The sequence below is a fragment of the Aulostomus chinensis genome, chromosome 7, assembly GCF_037954235.1.
Source record: "Aulostomus chinensis isolate RoL2024-O1b breed Wild chromosome 7, RoL_Achi_v1.0, whole genome shotgun sequence".
In the NCBI taxonomy this organism is placed as follows: Eukaryota; Metazoa; Chordata; class Actinopteri; order Syngnathiformes; family Aulostomidae; genus Aulostomus; species Aulostomus chinensis.
The window spans coordinates 30790413-30815079 of NC_141326.1; the positions used below are offsets into that span (position 1 = coordinate 30790413).

At 47.6% G+C, this 24667-nt stretch overlaps 1 protein-coding gene and 1 long non-coding RNA gene across 6 annotated transcripts; both read left to right on the top strand.

Moving 5' to 3' along the window:
* The first annotated feature begins 942 nt into the window (after positions 1-942).
* On the top strand, positions 943-21374 carry prr5l (proline rich 5 like). 5 transcript variants are annotated; one of them, XM_086209952.1, is made up of 9 exons: positions 943-1142; positions 8927-9087; positions 13562-13642; positions 14245-14293; positions 15979-16042; positions 16139-16230; positions 16410-16547; positions 17781-17898; positions 19839-21372. In XM_086209952.1, exons 2-9 carry the CDS (start codon positions 9011-9013, stop codon positions 20210-20212), a joined length of 993 nt encoding a protein of 330 aa, XP_086066078.1. In that variant the 5' UTR covers positions 943-1142; positions 8927-9010; the 3' UTR covers positions 20213-21372. The 5 variants fall into 5 exon arrangements, with proteins under 5 accessions (XP_086066078.1, XP_086066075.1, XP_086066076.1 ...); XM_086209949.1 differs by having other exon boundaries at positions 8927-9059; positions 19839-21367; XM_086209950.1 differs by lacking the exon at positions 943-1142 and adding an exon at positions 3045-3116 and having other exon boundaries at positions 8927-9059; positions 19839-21370.
* Positions 21375-22280: 906 nt separating this feature from the next.
* LOC147259519 (uncharacterized) lies at positions 22281-24078 on the top strand. Its single transcript, XR_015117315.1, has 3 exons — positions 22281-22329; positions 22757-22978; positions 23965-24078. It is a non-coding gene; the product is annotated as an uncharacterized LOC147259519 (long non-coding RNA).
* The last annotated feature ends 589 nt before the right edge of the window (positions 24079-24667 follow it).

Sequence of the window (24667 nt, forward strand, 5' to 3'; positions counted from 1 at the left end):
TGCATCACAAACTAAAGAAAAATTTATGAGGAAAAAAACGTCAGCATCAAAGGTGATTTACACACTTTAGCATCAGGAGGAAAAACTCGAACTGCTTTGAAGAACAGACAAAGTTCTGTTTTTTATTGTGAAATTAGCGTCGCTCTGGGAAACAGGAACTTAATTTAATGTTGCTTGAGGAAGTTCGTTCTTCACAAATGTTGACATTTCACAACTACATTTGGAGCATTGGAGGAATAAATCTCCTGAAAGTCACTGAATAATGTTTGAATGACACAGAGTCTGTTTCTGCTCTCTGGTTCTGTTGATCTTGATTCATTATTTTAATACCGGTTAGAAGGTGAAGTCATCGCTTCTCGTCTTTTTGGTGGACATGAATATTCATGAGCTGCGGTGTTCTGAACCAATCAGCTTGCAGAAGGCAGGACATTAAACCTTCACTACGTCAAGCTAACAGGTAAACAGAGCCATGCCGGAAGTGGCGGAATTAGACGTCACAATAAGGGTTGCTATCTCATCCCTAAACACATGTAGCAGCTGCTGCAGGGTCGGTGTCTTGCAAGACGTCAAGTCATTGTCAGAGCTTTTGTGACGAAGCCATTTAAGACACAAGTTGAGTTGAAGAGCAATCCTGAAAAAAACGAGGCAGCTAACTTCTCATATCAAAACTTTTGCTTACATTTTACACTAAACTCTATTTGTTAAACATGGAAACTGGGTGAAATTGGTTCCGGGTCTGGATTAAACTTTGTCATGCACTTTGAGATGAATGAAATAAAGTAAAAAGTTCGGGGATTAAACTAAATAGGACACCTGTTGGCAACCAAGTATGTTCTACTCCGTTATCGACCGGGAAACCCTTTCCGCTTTTATTCTGAAGGTTATGAGCGGAAGTAAGTGCAGCTAGCTTGGTTAGCTTGTTAGCCGCTGGAGCCTCCAGCCTGTTGAACAGTGGTAGTTGGTTCAACTTCAGTGCAGAAGAGGGACCGCGGTGTGTTCAGGTGCGGGTCGACTCGTCTGGTCGCGACCTATCGATCGATCGATTATCACCGCCGGAAGTGTGGAGGATGAGGAGCTGCTGTCGGCGGTGACGCGTGGTTCTGCAGTTTCCTCCTCGGAGAACACTTGAGTCCAGCAGCGAGGTGAGTCGCTCCCCCCGGACCCAGCGGTCCCGCTACTGCCTGGAAACTTTTGAACTGCAGGCTTTTGGATCGATTTACTGCTGGCACGCGGAAGCAAATAAATGAATAAACAAATGAACGAATAAATAAATGAATGAATAAATAAATGAAACAATTAAATGAGCACAAAACCATCATGTCCATATGACTACATTTGTGGTTTAGAGACCAACAGCTGGTTTAGTCCTGGCTTGGAGACCAACAGCTGGTTTAGTCCTGGCTCAGAGACCTACAGGTAGTTTAGTCCTGGCTCAGAGACCTACAGGTAGTTTAGTCCTGGCTCAGAGACCAACAGCTGGTTTAGTCCTGGCTCGGAGACCTACAGGTAGTTTAGTCCTGGCTCGGAGACCAACAGCTGGTTTAGTCCTGGCTCAGAGACCTACAGGTAGTTTAGTCCTGGCTCAGAGACCTACAGGTAGTTTAGTCCTGGCTCGGAGACCAACAGCTGGTTTAGTCCTGGCTCGGAGACCTACAGGTAGTTTAGTCCTGGCTCGGAGACCAACAGCTGGTTTTGTCCTGGCTCGGAGACCAACAGCTGGTTTAGTCCTTGCTCGGAGACCAACAGCTGGTTTTGTCCTTGCTCGGAGACCAACAGCTGGTTTAGTCCTGGCTCGGAGACCAACAGGTGGTTTAGTCCTGGCTCGGAGACCAACAGGTGGTTTAGTCCTGGCTCGGAGTCCAACAGCTAGTTAAGTCCTGGTTTGGAGACCAACAGCTAGTTTAGTCCTTGCTCGGAGACCAACAGGTGGTTTAGCCCTGGCTCGGAGACCTACAGGTGGTTTTGTCCTGGCTCGGAGACCAACAGGTGGTTTAGTCCTGGCTCGGAGACCAACAGCTGGAGACCTTGGAGGGGGACGGTGTCTCCCCACTGCCTCCACCATCAACACTCCTTCATCCGCAGTTCAAACCTTCTCTGAGGAGAAAACAGGTTTTAAACACTTGCAGCTCAATCAGCAGCTTTTTGTCTCTTAGTCTTCACTTCACATTAAAACCTGAAGGTTTATCATCAGGAAATCACTTGATTCAGTAATCGAGTCTTGGACAGCCTGAGTGAAACCTGAACGAGTCAGCGTGACTCTTGGAATGTCTAGAACTGGACCGATTAGCATGACAGCTGGTTCAGTGGCGTTAGCTTCAGGATGGCTTCCACCGCCTTCAGCTTCTCATTTGCTAGCATGATTTCCTGTCATAGTTCTTTATTTGATGACCAAACCCCTGCAGAGCTCATCACTTTCCCATCAGCCTGTTTAGTAGTAGAGTTAGCATGCTAATCTAAAATGGCGTCATGCTGCTTTGGACCAACAGAATATCTTCATTACCACGGCTGCATTTGTCTGTTATTTACATTTTTGGATGAATCTGAAGATTATTTTCAAAGGTCAATTAATCATTTGGTCAACAAAATGGCATAAAACCCTGAATTTGATTGTTTTTCAGGTAAATTTCACGTGAAATGAAGCCAGAAAATGTCAAAGTGACATACCTGAAGGGAAATGGGGTTCTAATTCTTCAGATTGATGATGTGATCATTTGGTCCAGCTCCGATTGAGAGGGTTGCCTTTGTGAGTCTGCTGTGCTGGCATTCGCCTCGATCTTAGAAATTTGACATTTTCAAGCAATGCTCTCCAGTATTATCATGTAGGGGGCGCTGTCACAGTCCTCTGACTGAGAAAAAGAGATGGCCACTGTATGTAGGGTTATTACAAATGAATTTAAAAATGTGACATTGACTTTCTGGTTGAAAACTGTAAAATGTCAACAACAACAAACACAAAAGTTACCTAAGGACAACCCTGTGTGCTTTTTGTCTGAAAAGTTTCTATTTTTGATGAAAAGGATAAAGTGTTGACAGCCCAGTGCAGCAGTGGTCCTCCCTGTGGCCCCCATCAAGAAGGTTGTGGGTGGAGCCCCGGCTGCAGCACGGGGTCTTTCTGGGTGAGTCTCCATGTTCTCCCTGTTCCTGCTGGGTTCTCTCTGGTACTCCAGCTTCCTCCACAGTCCAAAGACATCAAGAGGGACCAGGTTAATCCAGACTCTAGATTGACCGTAGGCGTGGCTGGGAGAGCCAATGCTTGTCTGTCTCTATGTGTTGGCCCTGCCATGGACTGGTGACCTGTCCAGGGGGAAGGCTGCTGGGATAGGCTCCACCCCCACCACCCTCAACAGGAGGAGGGGGAGAACATGGAGGGATGGATGGATGGAGGGATGGATGGAGGGATGGATGATGGATGGATGGATGGAGGGATGATGGATGATGGAGGGATGATGGATGGATGATGATGGAGGGATGATGGATGATGGAGGGATGATGGATGGATGATGATGGAGGGATGATGGATGATGGAGGGATGATGGATGGATGACGGAGGGATGATGGATGGATGAATGATGGATGATGGATGATGGAGGGATGATGGATGGATGATGGAGGGATGATGGATGATGGAGGGATGATGGATGATGGAGGGATGATGGATGGATGACGGAGGGATGATGGATGGATGGATGGAGGGATGATGGATGATGGAGGGATGATGGATGGATGATGATGGAGGGATGATGGATGGATGACGGAGGGATGATGGATGGATGGATGGAGGGATGATGGATGATGGAGGGATGATGGATGGATGATGATGGAGGGATGATGGATGATGATGGAGGGATGATGGATGGATGACGGAGGGATGATGGATGGATGGATGGAGGGATGATGGATGATGGAGGGATGATGGATGGATGATGATGGAGGGATGATGGATGGATGACGGAGGGATGATGGATGGATGGATGGATGGAGGGATGATGGATGGATGATGATGGATGGATGACGGAGGGATGATGGATGGATGGATGGAGGGATGATGGATGACGGAGGGATGATGGATGGATGGATGGAGGGATGATGGATGACGGAGGGATGATGGATGGATGGATGGAGGGATGATGGATGGAGGGATGATGGATGATGGATGACGGAGGGATGATGGATGGATGGATGGAGGGATGATGGATGGAGGGATGATGGATGATGGATGACGGAGGGATGATGGATGGATGGATGGAGGGATGATGGATGGAGGGATGATGGATGGATGATGATGGATGGATGACGGAGGGATGATGGATGGATGGATGGAGGGATGATGGATGACGGAGGGATGATGGATGGATGGATGGAGGGATGATGGATGATGGATGATGGATGACGGAGGGATGATGGATGGATGGATGGAGGGATGATGGATGGAGGGATGATGGATGATGGATGATGGAGGGATGACACAGTGAATAAATCTGGAGCAGCCCCATCAGGGTGTATCCCTCTTTCTGCTCATTTTCCGTGTTCACATAGAAGTGAATTTTGTGAGTGCAGGTCGATGAGTTGTGACTCAAGTGTGTGTGTTTCTAAGGGTGGAGGGGGTGGAGTTACAGCCTTGAACCTTGTGGGGGGTGTTTGGGCTTGAAAGGGTTGAAATACGAGCAGATCTGTTTGATTCTGATGTTCAGCGTTGGCTAATCTCAGCTCATTTATTTGCTCATGTTCTTTTGCCTCACCACCGCTGAGTGGAAGTGTTTCATCTCATCTGTTTCTCTGAAACGAACCAACGCTGACTGAGGTTTTTGTGTCCGATTCAAAGAAGTACTCAGTTGAATATACTCCCTCCCTCCGCCGGCTGTAATGACATTAGCATCTCTGAGTACTTTCTCATGACAGGGTCTGTTATTGGATTAGCCCACATGCTAATACACGCCGCAGCACCAGGGACTAGCTCGCCGCTCCATCACAGCGCTCGTAGTTCTGAAGCATAACAGCAATAATGTTACATCACATTATAGAGCGTCTCTGAAACCACCCGAGGAATGTCCTAACCAGGAAAGCGCCAAACTTCTGAGAGAGACAGAGAGAGTTGGGGGGGGGGGGGGGGCTGTGAAGGCGACATGTGGTGACCCTCTGGGCACACATGGTCTCCTTCCCACGCCGCTCACACTCATCTGGCCTCTTCAGCTCTGGCAGCCTTCAGGTGTGACTGATCCTCCATTGTTGACCAGGTACGAGATGGTGATATTCTGGATGTGTGGAAGGGACGTGTGACGTTTGATCCCCCAGACCCTCCAAAGGTGCTGTAGGACGCATCAAAGTGACTTTTAAATCTGTAGAACCCAACGTTCTTCTCAACTTATCCAAGCCCGACGGAGAACACTCAGCATGTCCAGGGTGCCTTAAAGTTGTCTTCGGCTCAGCACAATGCAGGAAGAACCAGACACGTATTTTTAGCTTGAAGCTAATGGAGACTGACCGCTAACAACAGCTAAACTGTCCAGAAACATCGGTTCACCAACTCTCCAGGTCATCTGGTGTCAGCCAGGTCTCCCTCAGGTCCAGGACGCGTCATCAGAGATCCACCAACACTTGGACCAGAGATGTCCTCTCCTGTCCCCCTGCTGAACCCTCCTGGTGGAGGCGGTCCCGCTAGCGTCCTCTCCTTTCCCCCTGCTGTTTGTCTCATTTACTCAATGGCAGTGAAACTGGCTCAGTGTTGTTATGGATTCCTACCTGGACAGGTTGGTGTCCTGGAAGTGTGATGGGCTGGGAGTCACACTGATGATCATGTGATCCCTGAGTTTTTTGAGCAGTGCGTTCAATCTTCAGTTCACATCGTTGTTCTTATTTAGGTGCTGCCATCATGGAATCAGAATAACCTCCAAATTTCCACATGGGCACATTTGCAAGTTTTTTAAGTCTTTTTTGTTGTTTGTTTTCATGGAGAAGGAAAGAAACTGATAAGAACAAAGTGTTAGAAGTGAATTCTGTTTGTGGGAAAGAAGCATGCATGTGCTGGTTTTTATTACTGTCGTTTTCCAACCCTGCGGGTTTGAGCTGTCACTCTGACATTAAAGCCAGAGATCAAACTCAAGTCCTTGGATCAGAGGGTAACGTTTGACTCGACAGTGGCATCTTCGCGTGACGTCATGGGTTCGCTCTGTAAACGCTACTTCCTGGGTTATGAGAGGACACGTCAAGAGGAGCCCAGGGATTCCATGTTGACCTCAGTGTACAGAAGAGATTATTTTCAGTTCATTGTAAAATAGGCAAACTAAGGAACAGATCTGTGTGGGGGGGGTGTAACACATGGAACACCACCTCCACGCCGGACACGAGCGAATGTCTCCTCACTGCCCCCCCCCCAGGTTGCCAAGTGAGCGAGAAAAATGTGTTTGTTGACCTCTGCTGGCTTTGGCAGGACGCAGCCGGATAAACAACATGGTGTTTGTGTTGATGCTCTGCGCCAGACGTCCCATTGGCTGTGATCTGAGGAGACGGCACAGCGAGACACTGGGCTGAGGAATCCCATCAGCCACCTGGGCGACCCGGCGATCAGGGTGTTGGATGCATAGAGCTGACTGAAGAAAACATTGGAGACATTCTCCCGCCATCTTCATACAAAGGGGTTGTGTTTAAAGATTCTCGTTCTGAGAGCAGTTGATCTGGAGGAATTTCACCCTCTGACCTGGAACCGTCATGTTCTCATCCTGAAGGTTCTCCAATTTCTTCTTTCCATCCACCTTTGTCTAGATTTCCATGTTCACTTGGACAAACACAAGCCATCCTGGGAGCTTCCACTCTCGCCTCAGTTCCATTCAACTCCGAGCTGATTTGAACCAAATTTCCAGGAAATGCTCAAAAGGAAATGTTAGTTTCCATCCTTGACTCTTAGTGAGAATATTAGAAGACAAACAGTAGGTGGCGCTGAGTCTCCAGTCAGTTGTGCTTCATGTTAGTTAGGTGAACTTGATGTGAACTATGAGAACTGCAAAGGAAATGCACACTGGTGTGTTTTTGTTGACTGATAACACAGAGGTTTTGAGGAATTGCGTTGTCTGTACCAGCCATCCAGGAAGATGCACGGCAGAAACAGCTGGTCAGTCACGTGACTTTGATAAGACACTTTTGATGTCACTGTACAAGAATACAACGAAATTTCATTTAGCAGCAACTGTTGTAGCAGCTGCAATGTCACAAGCATAGAAAAAAAAGGTAATACAGGTAATAAATGTTAAAGTGGGGTTGAAAATGTTCTGTATAAATACTCTGTGAAAACTAGAGCAAAGACCAGGTGTTGCAGTTCTGGGAGGTGGAAGCGTGTGGGGGGGGGGGGGCACAGGTGGCAACGCAGTCATGGGTGTACAGCATGAACAAGACTGGACTCAGAACACAGCCCTGAGGAATGCCAGTGTTGAGGAGGATGCGGAGGTGCCCATCCTGACATGCTGGGGTCTGTTAGTCAGGAAGTCCTGGATCCACAGACCGAGGGAGGCTCCAAGTCGCAGTGTCTGCAGTTTGTTGATCCGTCGGCTGAAGGAGTTCAGTGCTGAGCTGAAGTCAACAGACAGCATCCTGATGTTTGTTTGGGGGCTGTCAATGTGGCGGGCGATGGCGTCGTCTGTGGATCTGCTGGACCTGTAGGTGAACTGGTGTTGGTCCAAGCCGGGTTGGATACGGCCTGTAACACCAGTCTCTCCATGTGTTTCATGGTCACCGGTGGCAGGGCCATTCAACCCAGTGATGGCAGAGGGTTTGGGCACGGTGATTATGGTGGCAGTTTTCAGGCAGGTGGGGGACTGCAGTTTGCTGCCGCAGAGGGTTAAAGATTTTGCTCTCTGGCGCGGGTGTGGCGTGCTCCCCCCTCCCGAAGCTGCAGGTCTGTGTGTCTCTAGTGGATTGAATGTGGTTAAATGTGACTTTGTACAGAAGAAGATTTTCCCTGCAACGTATCAACATGTAATTTGAGTTGAGTCACTTGCTTCACTGCCATCGAACCCTCAGCAGAGTTCTTCCCACGTCTGTAATCAGGGACGTCAGCGCCGCAGCCTCTGTTAGCTGAACGAGGCTGAAACTGGTTCAAGTTCACCAGGCTGCTCAACAGTCGCTCAGCAGGAACGGTTCTTCACATACTGACAGATTTAAGTCTGTGGTTGTGTCGGTTTCTAGAGACAAGCAGGACTAAATTTATAACAGACTGTAAATGGACTCTGCTGCTGGGAAATGCAGCTGCAGCAGAAGCAACATGTCGGAAACTTTGGTCGTTGAATTGGTGAAGCCAAGTGTGATGCTGAGGACGGGCTGAGATCAGGCTGACGTGTCTGTGGTCTCTGGAAAGACGGGCAGAGTGCGATGTAAACAGGCTGAGGTTGGGTCTGTGCTGCTGCACAGGAAGTGGCGGTTTCTGTGTTTTTAAATGAATCGGATGCTGCTTCGCCTGCTATCAACAGGAAGTTGAACTCAGCATCAGAGCTATCAGGATAAAAGACCCAACATGTTGCGATGAGTCAAATGATGAGCAGCCTGGACTCCGACTTATTTGAGATGTCCAATGACATGAAAGGCAGAGAGCTATTAGGAGCTATTTGCCTCCCACGTGCTGTCAGAGCCAGACTGAACCCAGCATCTGAGCCAGGCGATAAGCCCCGTTTTGGGAGGTGGTTTCCAGGTTTGAACCCCGGTGCCTCGGGGCTGAATTGGCTAACATTAGCTGCAGCACTAACAAAACAAATAACAAGCAGCTAACTCCAGCTAACTAACTGTTAACTGACCGTCAGGAAACTCCATAAAGTGTTAGCACTGGGCTGCTCCTAGTACCGAGATCAGGTCCTGAGGTGCTGCATTATCTGTCCTGCATGTAAACTCTGCTCAGACCGTTTCTACCTTTGCTGCTCTTCAAACATTTGTTTAATCTCTTCAGTTCCAGGCTGCACGATGGGATCATTCCGGCGTCCTCGGCCTCGGTTTATGAGTTCACCGGTCCTATCAGACCTCGCCAGGTTCCATGCCAGCTCACCCACTCTACAGATCTCCAACACCAGCATGTGGAACAGGTCAGAGGCCGCTCGAAACGGATCAGTGGTGAGGAGGCGATTTTCTGGGAGGGAATCAAACCAGTGGCACATCATCATCCAGCTGTCATGTGACTGTGACGATCAACTCTTTTTAGGAAGTTAAGCCTCCAATGTACTGCAAATTGCTGAAATTTATTTTAGGGAGCTCCCTTTCAACCAGTCGGGCTTGTTTTCATAATCTAATGCTTTTATTTTGAAAATTACAACCTTGCATTTGTCTAAAACCTGTCATCACCTGCTATTCAGCAAATATTCAAATAATGTGATAATATTCATTAGAAATGATTCTGATATAAACAATATTTTACTCACATATGCATGTGTATATACATATGTATATATGTGTGTATGTGTATGTATTTATGTATATATAAATGTATATATGTTTGTATATGTGTGAATATATGTATATATTGATACATACATATACGTATATATGTATGTATCAATATAATATATGTATATATATATATACTTACATATATGTGTGTATATGTATATATACACACACACATATATGTATATATATATAAATGTGTATATGTTTGTATATGTGTATATATGTATATATACATACACACACATATATGTATGTATCAATATAATATATGTATGTATATACATTCATATATGTGTGTATATGTATATATACATACATATATACACAGATTGGTATATATGTATGTGTGTATGTGTATATATGTGTGTATATATATGTATACACATATACACTCATATATGTATATGTGTATGTATATGTATTTATGTGTATACATATATAAATATATGTGTGTATATATATGTATATACACACATATACACACATATACACACACTCATATATACACACACAAATATATATAAAGCAAATATGAAAACGTTTTAAAAATGTTTAAAATACAACAATAATGTTCATAGATAAATTTACAGATCAAATCCTTAGAATTTCATGTTGTTTATTAAGATTCAACGTCATTTGAAAGAGTCAGAGATCTGTTGATGCGCTGATGCCAACAAACCACGCCCCTGACAAACAAATAACCTTTCGAAATTCGCCGCCTCTGAGGAGCAAGCAAAGAGGAAATAAACAGTTACTGTTTCAACGCCAACGTGTCGAAAAGACAATGAAGTTTGCTGTTTTTTCAAAAAGAAGGAATGACGCTTAAAATGAGCCAGAAAAGCCTCCACAAGCGGCAACGAGGGCAGCTGCAGCGGTCATGTTGACCATCAGAATCGGCTGCAGCAGAAGGCTAGCGCCGCCATAGCTAGCCTGGTTCACCTTCAGCTAGCCTGGTTCACCTCCAGCTAGCCTGGTTCACCTCCAGCTAGCCTGGTTCACCTTCAGCTAGCCAGGTTCACCTTCAGCTAGCCTGGTTCACCTCCAGCTAGCCTGGTTCACCTCCAGCGAGCCTGGTTCACCTCCAGCTAGCCTGGTTCACCTCCAGCTAGCCTGGTTCACCTCCAGCGAGCCTGGTTCACCTCCAGCTAGCCTGGTTCACCTCCAGCTAGCCTGGTTCACCTCCAGCAAGCCTGGTTCACCTTCAGCGAGCCAGGTTCACCTCCAGCTAGCCTGGTTCACCTCCAGCAAGCCTGGTTCACCTTCAGCTAGCCAGGTTCACCTCCAGCTAGCCTGGTTCACCTCCAGCTGGCCAAGCCGGGTCTAACGTCATGTGGGGTGTGTTGGACAACTAAATGGTGAGCAGACCGTCTAACAAGAGGCCGCCATGCCAATCTTTAAATACCGTAATAATAATAATGGAGGATTTGTGTGATTTATTGTGAGCTCTTTTTTGTTTGTTTTCCAAGTTGGACCTGTTGAGAAACGAACTGCTGACTGGAGAGTCTGAGTCCACCTGTGGTGATGTGGGCACTCACCTGTGCTGCTCAGAGGAGGCTAATAACTGAAATATCGTCATAACGTTGATACCATGGCTATGATTTGGTATGGAGGCTTGTGAGTCCCACATCATGGCAAGTGGGCATCTGGATGTTGTTTTCTGTCTACGTTCCGGGACCTGAGCCCCTCTCTCACCCCTGAGCCGTCATATGTACTTAGCGTTCCGGCACCTTAGGATTTACAAATTAAGCACTGCTTGGGACTGTTAGCTTTGTTAGCTGTGCAGTTCTGCTTGGTAGACCTGCAGCTTTTTGATGCCTGATAGCTGACCTGAAGGAGTAAAGAATGTGTGAGCTTCATTGTTGTTGCATTGAAGCTGATTTGAACAAATCTGTCGATTCATTTACCTGTAAAACCTGATCATGACATTCATGTCTACTATATGGAAACTCTCCACATCAGAATGTGAGGAGGAAGCTGGTCATTTCAAGTCTTTCTTCCATCAGCGTTGGTTTCTGATGATTCAGGATGTTTTTCGTCAGGACAAATGTCAGAAAATATCAGGTGACTTCCTGGCTGATGCTGCAACCCTTCCACACCACACAGATTGTATCTTCAACCTCAAGGAGATGAACATCTTTATTTCCACGTGATGTTTTGGGTTGAAACATTAGCTTAAACCAACCTAAAGTGCTGAGTCATAGTTTCCAGCGTGGTGAGGGAGCAGGTTCTAGAGCGTTCGTAAACAGCCAACAAGCAAATAGGACATTTTAGAGTTTGATTTCTAGTTGCACTATTAATGCTAACATGAAAATCAGTTCAAGTTCAACTGAACATGTCATCCAGTTTGTGTCCCTCCGCTCACGTCCTCCACAAACTCTAACCTTTGTGACTTCCCCAGCCTGCTCCCCACGCGTCTGAGCTAAAGGCTTCTGATATTCTCGTTTATTTTTTTACTCATTTCTTGCTAATTTGCAAGTTATTTCTTGCTTATTTACTGGAGGCCTTTTTTGTATTTCTGGAAGAAATCACATGGACGTGAAGGGAAATTTTTGATTGAGACAAAAATTACTAAACTATTTTGAAGGTGGGGAAAAAAAATATTTGGGGGGAATTTCAGTGCCATGTCCACCAAGCGCAGCTGGCTGAACCAGTTTGCTCGTCACCTGAGAACTGTGAGTCGTTGCTGAGCCCGGTGCTGCTCGGCTGCTCTTGTTTGCTGAGTGCAGCGTGTTCGATGAAACGCTGGTCTGAGGGAAGCCCTGATGATTCACAGGTCGTTACCCTGGTATCCAGAACAGGCCTATAGTGTGGAGACCTGGCAAGGTGTGACAGGTCCACAGTATCGCTCAGACAAGCCCCATCACCTGGTCAGAGGGTTGGAGAACCATGGGTATGTCAGTATGTGACAGAGGAACTTTTGTGAGCTGTTAACAACCTTTTCCCTCGCACATGATGCGGTCATCCCTGAGGCTAATGGCAGACGCAGCTCGCCAGCGTTCTCTGTGTGGAGGTGACTTGGTCCGAGGCTCCCTGTGCTCTTGCTGCTGGTGGAGCTCATGATGGAACAGTGGACCTGGACCACTGCAGTGGGTCTGCTGGTCAGTCAGTCCTGGGTCAAAGGTTCTGTCTGAGAACTTCATCACAATCACACACTGGGGCAGACCTCAGTGGTGCTCATATTTTTAGAAGATCAACACCAGAAATGAAGCTGGTGCTTCGCTGCTCTTGCTTTACTCCCCTTCATTCCTGGTCTCTTCAGCTGGTGCAGGTTGTCTGCCGGCTGCCGGTTGTAGTGGAGGCGCTCCGCTCCTGTCAGGTCCCGCCTGTTTCCTGCCTCCACAGCTGCATGTAAGATGTGTAGAAGGAAGTGGAAGTGGCAGCTGGGCCACTTCCTGTCACATGAGGAGCCTCACACACTTCAAAATACCTGCCAGCATTCTGACACAAATGTGTTCAGACTAAGTTTGTGTCAGTGACACAGACATGGTGGTTGTACCCGTCCCCCACCTACAATACAGGCCCGAGCCCCCTCCCTTGGAAACCCACACTCATTCACACCTGGACCCGCCGGCCCTAACAGCCCGTAAGTGACCTCAACCACTCTGAAACTCTGAGCTCTCATGTAAGCCAATGACCTGTACAAGGTCACACCCATAGAGCAGAAGAACCCTCTTGATGAGAGGAGAACCTAAGGAAACTGTAATTAAATGGAACTGCACGGTGCTGGCGTGGCTCAGAGGTAGAGAGGCCACCTAGCAGCTGAAGGGTCGCTGGTTCGATCCCCACTTCCCCTGGTGACCATGTCACGTCAAGTGTCCTTGAGCAGGACTCTGAACCCCTGATTGCTCCTGATGAGCAGGTTGGTGCATGGCAGCTCCACCGTGTGTGTGTGTGTGTGTGTGTGTGTGTGTGTGTGTGTGTGTGTGTGTGAGTGAGAGAGACAGACAATGGATGAATGACATGACACTGTAAAGCGCTTTGAGTGCTGCTAAGGTAGGACGGCGCTGTATAAACACGAGTCCCATTACCATTTTACCAAAATGGCTGTGACTTTGATGAACTAAGAGCTAAATACAGGGGTCTGTGGACTCAGCTTGACCTCTGACCTCTGATCTCACCTATCTTCTTCTGTGTCCCTCAGTGTCCAATCAGCAGTGATCAAGGTGTTCCAGGGCGGAGCTCTGCAGGTCAATGAGCTCTATACGCTTAACGAGAGCATCAGGTGACAACAACTTGTCTTTTTCTCTTCAGTGGTGCCTTCAGGTTCACACACAAAACACCTCAAACCGTAAACAGACTTGAGGGAGGCAAACACATGGTTCATTCCAGGTGATGTGAACCTACGTGACATCGAAACAGGAAGTACCAGTTTGAAATGTGATGTGTGTTGATCTCCAACGAGCTTCTGACTGATGGTTCAGTAAAAAAGACAACAGAAATATGGTAATTAGTGGGACCAGTGTTACCATGGTAATAGGGCTTAGTGGTAGATGATCAGCTGCTATCAGCCCAGCTTCAGAATAGCAGATCAATAGTTGCTTTTACATTTAATTGTCAAGCTAATGGAGACTGACAGCTAACAACAGCTAAAGTGTCCAACAACGTCCGTTTAAGAACTCTCCAGGTGGTCATCTGGTCCTCGTCGTCCTCACCCAGACGAGTGACCGGGTATCCCAGCCCTCCCTCTGCGGTGACTCGCTGTAAAACAGCATGCAAACATCTGGGATGTTCATTTCTGTAACAAAAGCGTCCGTCTATGGCTTTTGTGTTTGTGAGATGAGTTCAGGGGAACTCACAATTGTTTCCTCTTCTGCGTCCTGACAGATGGCTCCTAAAAACTGAGATGGGTTCCTTCATCACGGAATACTTCCAGGTATTTTCACTCCTGATCAGATGAAATATTCTCCCTTACTCCTCATCTTTGTTTAACTTTAAATGAACACGCCCACTTTCAGGGAATATCTCTTATTGTCCAACGTTCCCAGAGCCAAACTAGAAGACAGAGCCCCTCCTCCAGGGTGCTGAGACCCAGGCTAGTTAGCTTAGCACCATGGCTGGTGGTGGGTGGGAAGTGTTAGCATTAGCTAGCTCAGGTCCAGGCTAGTTAGCTTAGCCCAATGGCTGGTAGTGGGTGGGAAGTGTTAGCATCAGCTAGCTCAGGTCCAGGCTAGTTAGCTTAGCCCAATGGCTGGTAGTGGGTGGGAAGTGTTAGCATCAGCTAGCTCAGGTCCAGGATGCTGGTGTGTCCAGCAGGAACCCTCCTCCTCCTCATCATCATCAGTAGCAGCAGTCGCTCTTCTAGTCCTCAACAAACCTTTGGTTCTGTTGACCCAAGTTCCAGTGGAGCTTTGGAGGTGCTGCGTCAAATCCCTGCTCCCAGTCAGGAAAGTAGTTCCGGCTACGTGTCTGATTCTACCACTACAACGTCTCCTCATGTTAAACTGGTATTCATCACCAAGGTTACACACAACCCTCCTGATATTAATGCAGGCAGAGAGGGAGCTACGCTAACACTTCCCACCCACTACCGGTCATTGTGCTAAGCTAACTAGCCTGGGTCTCAGCTCCCTAGAAGAGGGGCTCTGTCTTCTTGTCTGAATCTGGAGACGATTGACATTAAGATATTTTCCCAAAAAGTGGGAGTGAGTACAAAAGATTTTTCGTATAAATTATGGGCAAATATTTGTTTACAGACAAAAACTGTTGTTCTGTGTCCAGTTGTGTAATATTTGACCCTGATGGATTAATGGGGGGAAAGAGCAGCAGGTGTCCCTGTAAAATGACCAGATTGTGAAAAGAGGCAGTCTGAAATGATGGTGTGTTTGTCACAGCCGGCTGCCAACCCCTGCGATGTCCTTCATAGATGTGCATCACCACCTCAGCAAATGCTTTCAATGCACTTGTGACGTCACAGCGTGAGCGGTTTGCTGCTCGTCTCTCTGCAGACTAGTTGTTTTATTCTTTCAGAAGTACCGTAAATGTGAATCCTCAGGTCTGGTGATAACCCTGAGGTGATGGGGAGGTGACTTCATCATCCAACCTCCTGAACTCATCTTGCCCTGTTGATGCAGAGTGGATGTAAACACGACGTCCTGTCTGGATATAACGGAGGGGCGGCGATCCATCTCAGGTGGACGTCAAGCTTTAATTTACTGAGCTAATTGCGGCCTTGTCTGCCTGAAGCTGCCGTCAGGTGGCTCGTTATCCCTCTGATTAATCGGCCAGGCTGCCGAGTGCCATGTGGATCAGCTGACCAGGATGACAGATCAGGAGCTGACGTCCTCTCCCTCTTTACGCTGGTATCTGCACTGCGTCTTGACTCAGCTCGCCATCTGACGCCTGTGACAGCTCATCCGGCCATCTCTGCCTCCAGAACCTTCCTCAGGGATGTTTGTGGTTCTCTGAAGATAATGAGGACACAAACTTCCCAGAAGGTCACAGCTTTCATGTCTTCCTGTTTCCTCTAGGACCAGGAGTGCGCAGAGAGAGGAATGTGTCCAGGATGCCATGATGATGTCATCAGCTGATGTCAACTGTGTTTCCTGTTTTATGTTTCAGAATCAGCTGCTTACTCGAGGTCTCTCTGAGCTCCTGGATCAGATCCTCCTCGCCACTGAGACGGGTCGGATCTCTGTAAACCTCATGAAAGGCAAATGTTCTTGAGTTGTCTGTCCCGTCCTCGTTGATGACGCGGTGAACGCCGTGTTGTTGCCCACAGGTAAAGATCAGCTCGTTGTCCTCGCAGACATGTGGGACCGATTCTTCATGGACACGCTGCCGACCCTGCAGGCCATCTTCTACCCTGTCCAGGTGACACACGCACACACAATAACATCAACTTCTGGCTACAAACAACCGGGTCAACACCAGTACAGTAGTTAGAGTGGGGGGGGGGGTATGAGTAATCATCAGTAATGAGTCCTCATCAAGTGTGTGTGTGTGTGTGTGTGTGTGTGTGTGTGTGTGTGTGTGTGTGTGTGTGTGTCCAGGGTCAGGAGCTCACTGTGAGGCAGATGGCTCTGCTGGCCTTCAGAGACCTGGTGCTGCTGAAGCTCCGCCTGGAGGAGACTCTCGGAAGTGCAGCCTCTATCCCGCCTCCTGTCACACAGATGCTGCTGATTTTGCAGGTAACCAGCAGCCTGACCACCAGAAAATGAACTACCTTGGATTAACAAGACAGAGGGGGCCAACGGGGGGTGGGACATCCCCTCTTTCTCAAAGAAACGGCACGACCCCCTTCCCCAACTCAAGCTACTAGCCCAGTCAGCCCTATATTTACTTTATGAATTTTTTTTTTGTCTGTACAAGTTTTGCCAAAAATAATTTTATATAAGTAAAATTACATGAGAAATTACCAGAAAATTAACAAGAATAATCTCAAAATTGAGAAGCTGCATAACAAGTCAGGTCAGGTTTATCAGTGTGGCACCAAACCCCAACCAAAGTTCTGTCCTGACTCTGTCCAAGTAGAGCAGGTCCAGCACCTCCCTCCTTCAATGAACCTCCACCCAACAATTCTCCATCAGCAGCACATCCTGCAACAGCAGCCACCAGAACCTTCCTTTACCAGCAGGAAGGTGGAGCAGATCCAGGATCAGTGGGGACGGACATCTGCATCCCAGACTGAAACTGGGAGACGGTTCCACAGGAGGGGAGCCTGACAGCTGAAGGCTCTGCCTCCATTCTACTGTTAGAACTCTAGGAACCAGCAGGAACCCTGCATCCTGGGAGTGAAGGGTTCTAGCTGGATCATAGGGGACTAGGAGCTCTGTCAGGGATGAAGGAGCCTGATTGTTGAGGACTTTGATGGTAGAAGAAGAATTTTAAATTCTGTTCTGAATCTGACAGGGAGCCATGCAGAGAAGCAGTCCAGGAGAGACCTGGTCTCTGCTACCAGTTCTAGTCAGGGGGGCAGCAGCATTCTGGACCAGCTGGAGAGTCTTTAGGGACTTATTAGTCCAGCCTGGTAGGAGGGAGGTGCAGTGATCCAGCCTGGAAGTGACAAAAGCAGGGACTAGTTTTTCTGCATCTTCTTGAGCCAGGATGTGTCTGATCTTAGCGATGTTACGTAGATGGAAGAAGGCGTCCTGGAGGTTTGTTGAATGTGGGAGTTACAGGGTCCTGGTCAAAGAGAACTGCTAGGTTCCTACGGTGGTAATAACCTGGAAATGAAATGGTGACATGATTTAATGATGATATTGTGATTTTATATATTTTTTTGAGCTTATAGGAGGAGGATGCATCAGCTTAGGAAACACCAGAAGAAGAATACCAGTGTCTCTTTCAAAAAAAAAACTGACTGGGACCTGTAGACTAGAGAGATCCAGGTTCTGACCCTCATCTGTGTCTTTGTCTCTCAGGGGATCCACGAGTCTGCTGGTCCCAGTTTGGAGTACTACCAGTTGGAGCGTCTGGTAGAGGTCGTGGTGTCTCCGTATCTCAGCAATGTTCTGCACAACACCAACCAGCTTCTGTTAGGTCAGTGACACCGTTGCCCCCGTGGTCGTCAAGTCAGCTCACCCTGCTGACCTCAATACAAGCCTCCACACGCTTGGCGGCAGCAAAATGTGGTTTCATCTGTCCGTTGTTCTTCTGATGTCACAAACCATGTTTCTTATCAATAAATTTGGAGTTCACACAGCTGCCATGACGTGATGCAGTGATAACATGACATCATCATGGAGTCTCCCATGTTTGAGGTCTTTAATTCAAGCTTGAAGAACAGAACAGGAGGTTGTATTCAGTGACTCAGGCAAACCAAACGGTGCTTAATAACCCATTCAACATGTGAGAGGTCGGGGGCGTGGCCTTCGGGTAACCTGTTGAAATCTTCTCAACCGCCAGTTAAGCTGTAGAGGTTTGATTCCAGCAGGTCAGCTGCTGCTCCTGCGAGAATTAACCAGGTCTCACACACACACACGTCTGTCTGCCTGGAGACGGTCTTGACCCTCGTTGATGGGGGGGGGGGGGGGCAAATGTGCCACTGATAAGAAATGTTGGTTTGGTAGTTTTGGTCGATGATGTCGTTTCCTCAAATGCAGGAAAGTGGCGTGAGAAGAGGGAAGCGATGGTGTAAACAGAACCCTTCACCGGCCCTCAGGTGGAAGCACCTCAGAGAAGCTTCATCTGCTCAGATCCTGGGTCATCCTGATGTGGACTGTCAGAGTCGAGGGTTAGGGCGTCACTAGTTAACATCATGAGATGAAAACATGCTACTCTTTCAGACGCAAGTGTCGTCGACCTTTAGAGGTGTGGCTACCGATGGAATGTGTAATTCCCTCAACCAGAAGCCACAAACAAACAGCCTGAAGAGGATCAGAGGTTTAAGCCGGCCTCCCTCCACCACACCAAAGCCTGATTTGATTACAGTCTTAATCCCGCCGGCGAGGCTCTGCTGCAGGTGGCCACTTCGACAACTGTGACACTGAGACGAGTCGACGCCTGAGACGAGGCAGCAGGACGACCACATACCTGACATCCCAAGTCATCACAAAATGAGCCCTAAAAGCGGTGCCTCCCACTTGCCAACTGGCGAATGGGCACTGATACATGAACACTGAGCCATGGGAATGAACGTTGGAGAGACACGATGAGGTGCTGAAATGATGCCAGATTCTATAATGACGCCTCTACATCGATGTATGTTCTGCCTGACATCCAAAACAGTGTTTCTAATGTCGCCTACATGAGCTTGGAGAAAGTCAGACTTGTTGCTTGAACACCTTTTTGAATTTGAAATGCTACATAATCAAATTCGATTCCACTTTAAGTTAATTCTGACCCTCCTTGTCGTGAGTGTCAGTCCTACAGAATCACCACTACCAATCTATGTCCTCTCTAGTCAGGGACAACTCAGTGTCTGTAGGTAGCGACACTTCTGAGTGGTTAAAAATTCTATGTGGAGTTCCTCAAGGCTCCATTCTGGGGGCTCTTCAGTTTAAAATCTACATGCTTCCACTTGCTAAGATTCTGGAAAGTGACAATTATGGAATTGTCCTTTCTGGATCAGGTGACACAGGTTGACTGTTGATAGTTTCTGGCTACACACACACACACACACACACACACACACACGTCTGTAATGTTACAGGATTCTGTTCTTCAGCCATCAGACCTTTGACCTTTCCACTTTAGCCTCAGAGGTCAAAACCTGACATCTGGCTGTTATGAACCCAGAGGCAAAAGTAAACATGGTGAGGCGGCCCTCCTCCTGCGGGTGGAGCACAAACACGCCGCGCTGCAGTGCTGCTTCAGTTCTCGTTTTCCCTCCTGAAGACAAATGTTCTTCACAATATTTGCATAAACCACAACGTTTAGCTCCACCCACCATAAAACAAGCAAGTTGAAGCACTCAAACTATTTTTGATGTATTTAAAAATAAAGTTTTGGTGTCTAACAGCTTCCTGTTTCCCACCCAGAATCCCGTCATCTGCGGGCTTCAGGGTCGTTGCTAGGCAACCAGTCCCAGCCAGAGATCACCATCACTTGTCATCTCAACTCCTCGGAGTCTTCGTCTCTGGCGCCACTAGTGGAACAGGACGGTGAAGCGTACCTGGAGAAGTCTGGCGGCGTGCGGCGCCACACCGTGGCCAACGCTCACTCTGATGTCCAGCTGCTGTCAGTGTCTAGCAGGATGCACACTGGGATGGAGGAGGACAAGGGGTTGGTGGGCGGGGCTGGAGGAGTGACATTCCTGGTTGGGGGTGAGCCCATGAGTCCCCACCAGTTTTCTAGCCAGCCGGACATGATGGAGTCTCCACAGAGAGGAGTCGTCAGCCTCCCGCCAGCGTGACTGCCGAGATGAAACCGAATGAAAGAACGGAGCTGCAGTGGCGAGGAAAAGCACGAAAAAAGAAAAGCAAAAAAAAGGATGTCAGTGTGCAACAGGAAATGACTTGCAAATGCTGTTTTCACCTGGAGGAGCTGGACGAGGGGACGTCGGAGTCCTGAACAAGGTCGCCGTGGCAGCGGCTGACGTTGGTGGCGTTGAGACATTTGCTTTCAGCTTTGACTGCTGACGCGCTTTATTTTCAGGTTGTTAATGACAATTTTCCAATAAACAAAGTCATATCATGCTCATGCGTTTATGGCCTGAGGCTCAGCCGTGTGGGCGGGGCACTTCAGTCACTGGAGCCAGTCAGTAACATCTGTTTGACCGACAGCAGCTGGAGGGGTGTCAGAGAGGAGGGGAACCAATCAGATCTTCTGTTATCAGTGTCAGATCCCTGATCCGATCCCTCCCTTCCTGTTTTCCTCCCTCCTTTGACGTTCACCCAACAATCTGAGAACCCCAGGTTCTGAAAAGTGAACAGGATTCATTTTACTGTGAAAACTCCTGTTTTCTAAAGCATTGAAGCCTCATTTTCTCATTTTTGACTCAAGTTGGAAGGCAGACGCTTCAGTTTTTTAATGGAAAATAATGAAGATCCAACAGATTAGCAACCAAATATATTTACTATATTTTCAAATTATTACAATTTTTTAATGTTAAAGAGAAACCAAATTTTCGTATTTTTTGAAGTGAAATGCTCATCATCTGCTTGTCATGTTTTACAAAGGTTGTGTCTCCTCTTCAGTCGTTCCTTGCTGAGGGTTTGTGTGTCCAGGAATTAGGATCGACTGTGCTGCTGCGCCAGGAGGCTTCGGCTCTCAAATGGCTTTTTCCTTTTTGATGGATTTTTTTCCATAAGATTTCGCATCAGTACAGTGGACAGGTGTTTTGTTGTACAGGTACAGACCGGAACCATCTACAATTATCGCCTTTTAACGAAGCATCAAGTGTCCAGACAAACGATGTACACATGGTTATGAAACAGCTTTTATTCTGTCATGTGAAAAGATTCAGCCTTAAAATAACAAAATAAACTTGTTTCACATCGGCTCACTGGACACAGGCGAGCCTCACAGATCCTGAAGGATCCAGCTGGAGGGACGCCGGCGGTCCTTGGTCTGGTGGAAGCATTTCCATGTTGTAGAACAGTCACATGACAAGTTAAAGGCGACAGTGGAACCTCAAGGATGTAACGTGATCCCAGCCAGGAATCCCAAAGTCCTACAAGAGTTCAACATCTCACGTTTGTGCTGAGTCTACGGCAGTCAACGCTGCCTTCGATCAATACTGATGACAATTCTACATGCGAACACCACAGGTCATACGTGACCGTAGGAGGTGGGATGGGGGGGGCTACCAGAGTCGTCATGTAACTAGGGCACAACTACTGCAGGAGACATGACGACTGTAGGGCGTGTTCTGAGGGTGACGTGACCAACTTGGGAGCTACAGGTGATGCTTGACAACCAAAGGGGGCGTGGCTAGGAATTTTAATGAATGAAGAACCAAGTAGGAACAAGATCTTTCAAACTGCCGGGTTTATTACCTGAAACATCGATCAACCTGCTTTCTGGATCAGGTGACACAGCTTGACTGTGTTGTTAGTTTCTGTCCACATGCGCGCACGCACACACACACACACACACACACGCACGCACACATACACGCGCACACACACACACACACACACACACACACACACACCAGTAATGTTACAGGATTCTGTTCTTCAGCTGTGAGACCTCTGACCTTTCCACTTTAGCCTCAGAGGTCAAAACCTGACATCTACACTGGCTGTTGTCTACTTTGACATCTCTATGGCAACCAGGTCTCAGCCGTGCCTCTGTCCCCTCCTCTGAGGTGTCATGTCACTGCTGCCTCTTCGTGGGAAGTCTGTGTAACTGCAGGTTGATTTTTAATCTCCTGATTTGCCGGGACATCAGGTCTTCTGATTGGCCAGCCAGCAGGGCACCTCACCACACCTGGAAATCATCACAGACTCAGCACACAACAACGCTGCAACAGGAGAATGACAGGTGGTGTCACCGCAGGGGAGGAATGAGCACAGAGAGCTCTGTGTGAGTGTGTGTGTGTGTGTGTGTGTGTGTGTACCTGTCTCTCAGCGTGGGCTGACTGCTCAGGAAACTGAGCTGCTGCTCCAGGCGACAGACTCTGAAGGCCAGGTAGCAGGACGACAGCACCAACAGGAAGACGCTGGGACACACACACACACAAATGGACAGTTATTAAAATCCAACGCTGCTTTCAAGTGCTAAGTCAAGTAACGAGGAGTCTGATGTCTCGGCGTCCATGTTGGTCTTCTGTATATTTTGAAAACTTGATTGATTGTAGGCAAATAATTTGGATTCATTATAAAATAATCTACATATCGATCAATGATGATGACGATCATTTGCTGCAGTCTGACATAATAACCTCGATGATGTAAATATGCCAACTTTAGAAAGACAGTCTGCCTGAGCAGCTGTGCTCTCGGACCAGCAGGTGGCAGCAGAGACAGACAACAATGATCATCTCAACTCTAGTCACTTCCTGTCACATTTCCTGACCGTTGTTGAGATCAGTCTACGGTCCTGCATCTCCATGGCAACGCACCAATGATGACTCTTCAGCTGGGGGAATGCCAACGTGTACATGTCCTCAGTCAGTGGGACGTCTGACAGTGTCTCTCGGAGTCCAGCAGGGGACAAAAGTCCAGTTTTACAGGTGACGCACCTGCAGAGCGCGTTTGAATTTATGCAGACAGATGTCCCTCTTTTAGGGTTATCATCATGATTATTATGGTCATGACTGCTATTATTATTTTTGTTATGTAACATTTGAATGATTTCACCACTGATTATTGATCAGAATCCTGATCAGCTGATATTTGTCTCCATGTATGAGTGCATGTGGTTATGAAGACATCATCATCATCATCATCATCATCATCATCACCTCACAATACTGTACCGGGTGTGTGTGTGTGTGTGTGTGTGTGTGTGTGTGTGTGTGTGTGTGTGTGTGTGTGTGTGTGTGTGTGTGTTGTGAGAGACTGACAGCAGAATGAAGAGTTTCAGCAGCTGGTACTCAATGTGACCCAGTTCAGGTACTGGTTCTGTTAGCAGGATCTTCTCAGTCTCGAGATTCCCATCAACTGTACACAAACAATACACACACACACACACACACACATATCACATTACTATCAGGGGTGGACTTCCTTTGAGAGCTGATTGACAGGTGGGCGGGTCTACCAGTGAGCGTGTGCGTGCTGAAGGGTATGTCAGCAGTGAGACTGGGGGCGGAGTTTCCCAGCAGGTCTGGTAGGGACGAGGAGACGGCTGGGAGCGACGGCTTCCTCCTCCACTTCAGCACCTCCGGATACTCATCCTGAAGGAGTGACACATATTTTAGAGGGACAAAGTTTGCAAACACATCAAATGTTCCTGGTCAGAAACGTTGACACTGACAGGAACATTTACGGGAACACGCCCACTTTAGGGGAAAGTCTCTTCTTGCCCTTGGCCTTCTTGAACTGAGATTCACAGTGGTTAGCTTAGCACAGTGAATGGTAGAGGGTGGTAAGTGTTAGCATATCTCTATGGGGGTGACGTTTAATGTATCAGTTCATGACACAGCCCTCATACAGGCCTGACCTCTGACCTCTGACCAGCAGATATTTCTGTGTTTCATCCATTTCAACTCAACAGGTGAGCATGTACTTCAATGTGGGTGTGGTTACCAAGGAGAGGGAGCTGGGCTCCTCCAGGTACTGCTTCAGGCTCAGACTCTTCCCATCCACCTGAGACAAGAAACACAGTGGATGAGAACCAGGAACCAGGAGGCTCCAGTGCTGTAATCTGGCCTTCAAAATAAAAGCAGCAATACTTTCTCATTCTGTCGTTTTAGCAGCTTTGTGAGTCTCATGTTGAAAAATTTCAGCAGGAAGTCAAATGATTCTGTTGATAGCAAGTTCTTAGTAGCTCACCTGGCTACGTTCTGCTAGTTGTGAGGAAGTTCAGCTGTGATGGGTTCACTTACACACATTAGTTCTACTGATGTTTGCTGCTGATGAGCCCAGAGAACCTGAATCTGAGAACCTGAATCTGAGAACCTGAACCTGAGAACCTGCATGTCATTCAGATGTGTTGGAGTGGTGTGATCAGCTGATCAGGAGAATCAAACCTGCAGGTGCGTGCAGATCCTGCGGAGGACATCGTAGACGCTGTCTCTGGACAGCAGGGACACAAAGACGTACTGCAGACAACGCAGCTGTGAGAACCTTCACATCTCTAGTCGATACCAATCTACTGATTAATGATGATGTACAACGACGATGGCGATGATACCTTCTGTCCCGTATCCATGGTGATTGCCAGTCCATTGGGCACCAGCCCGGCTGTCTTGTGCTTC

What these genes read in the sequence shown, in the direction of transcription:
- prr5l (XM_086209949.1), top strand. Translation starts at nt 8,941, where the DNA reads ATGGGATCATTCCGGCGTCCTCGGCCTCGGTTTATGAGTTCACCGGTC. An exon ending in TCATCACGGAATACTTCCAG is followed by an intron (nt 14,294 to 15,978) that starts GTATTTTCACTC and finishes TTTATGTTTCAG; the next exon opens with AATCAGCTGCTTACTCGAGG. An exon ending in CACCAACCAGCTTCTGTTAG is followed by an intron (nt 17,899 to 19,838) that starts GTCAGTGACACC and finishes TTTCCCACCCAG; the next exon opens with AATCCCGTCATCTGCGGGCT.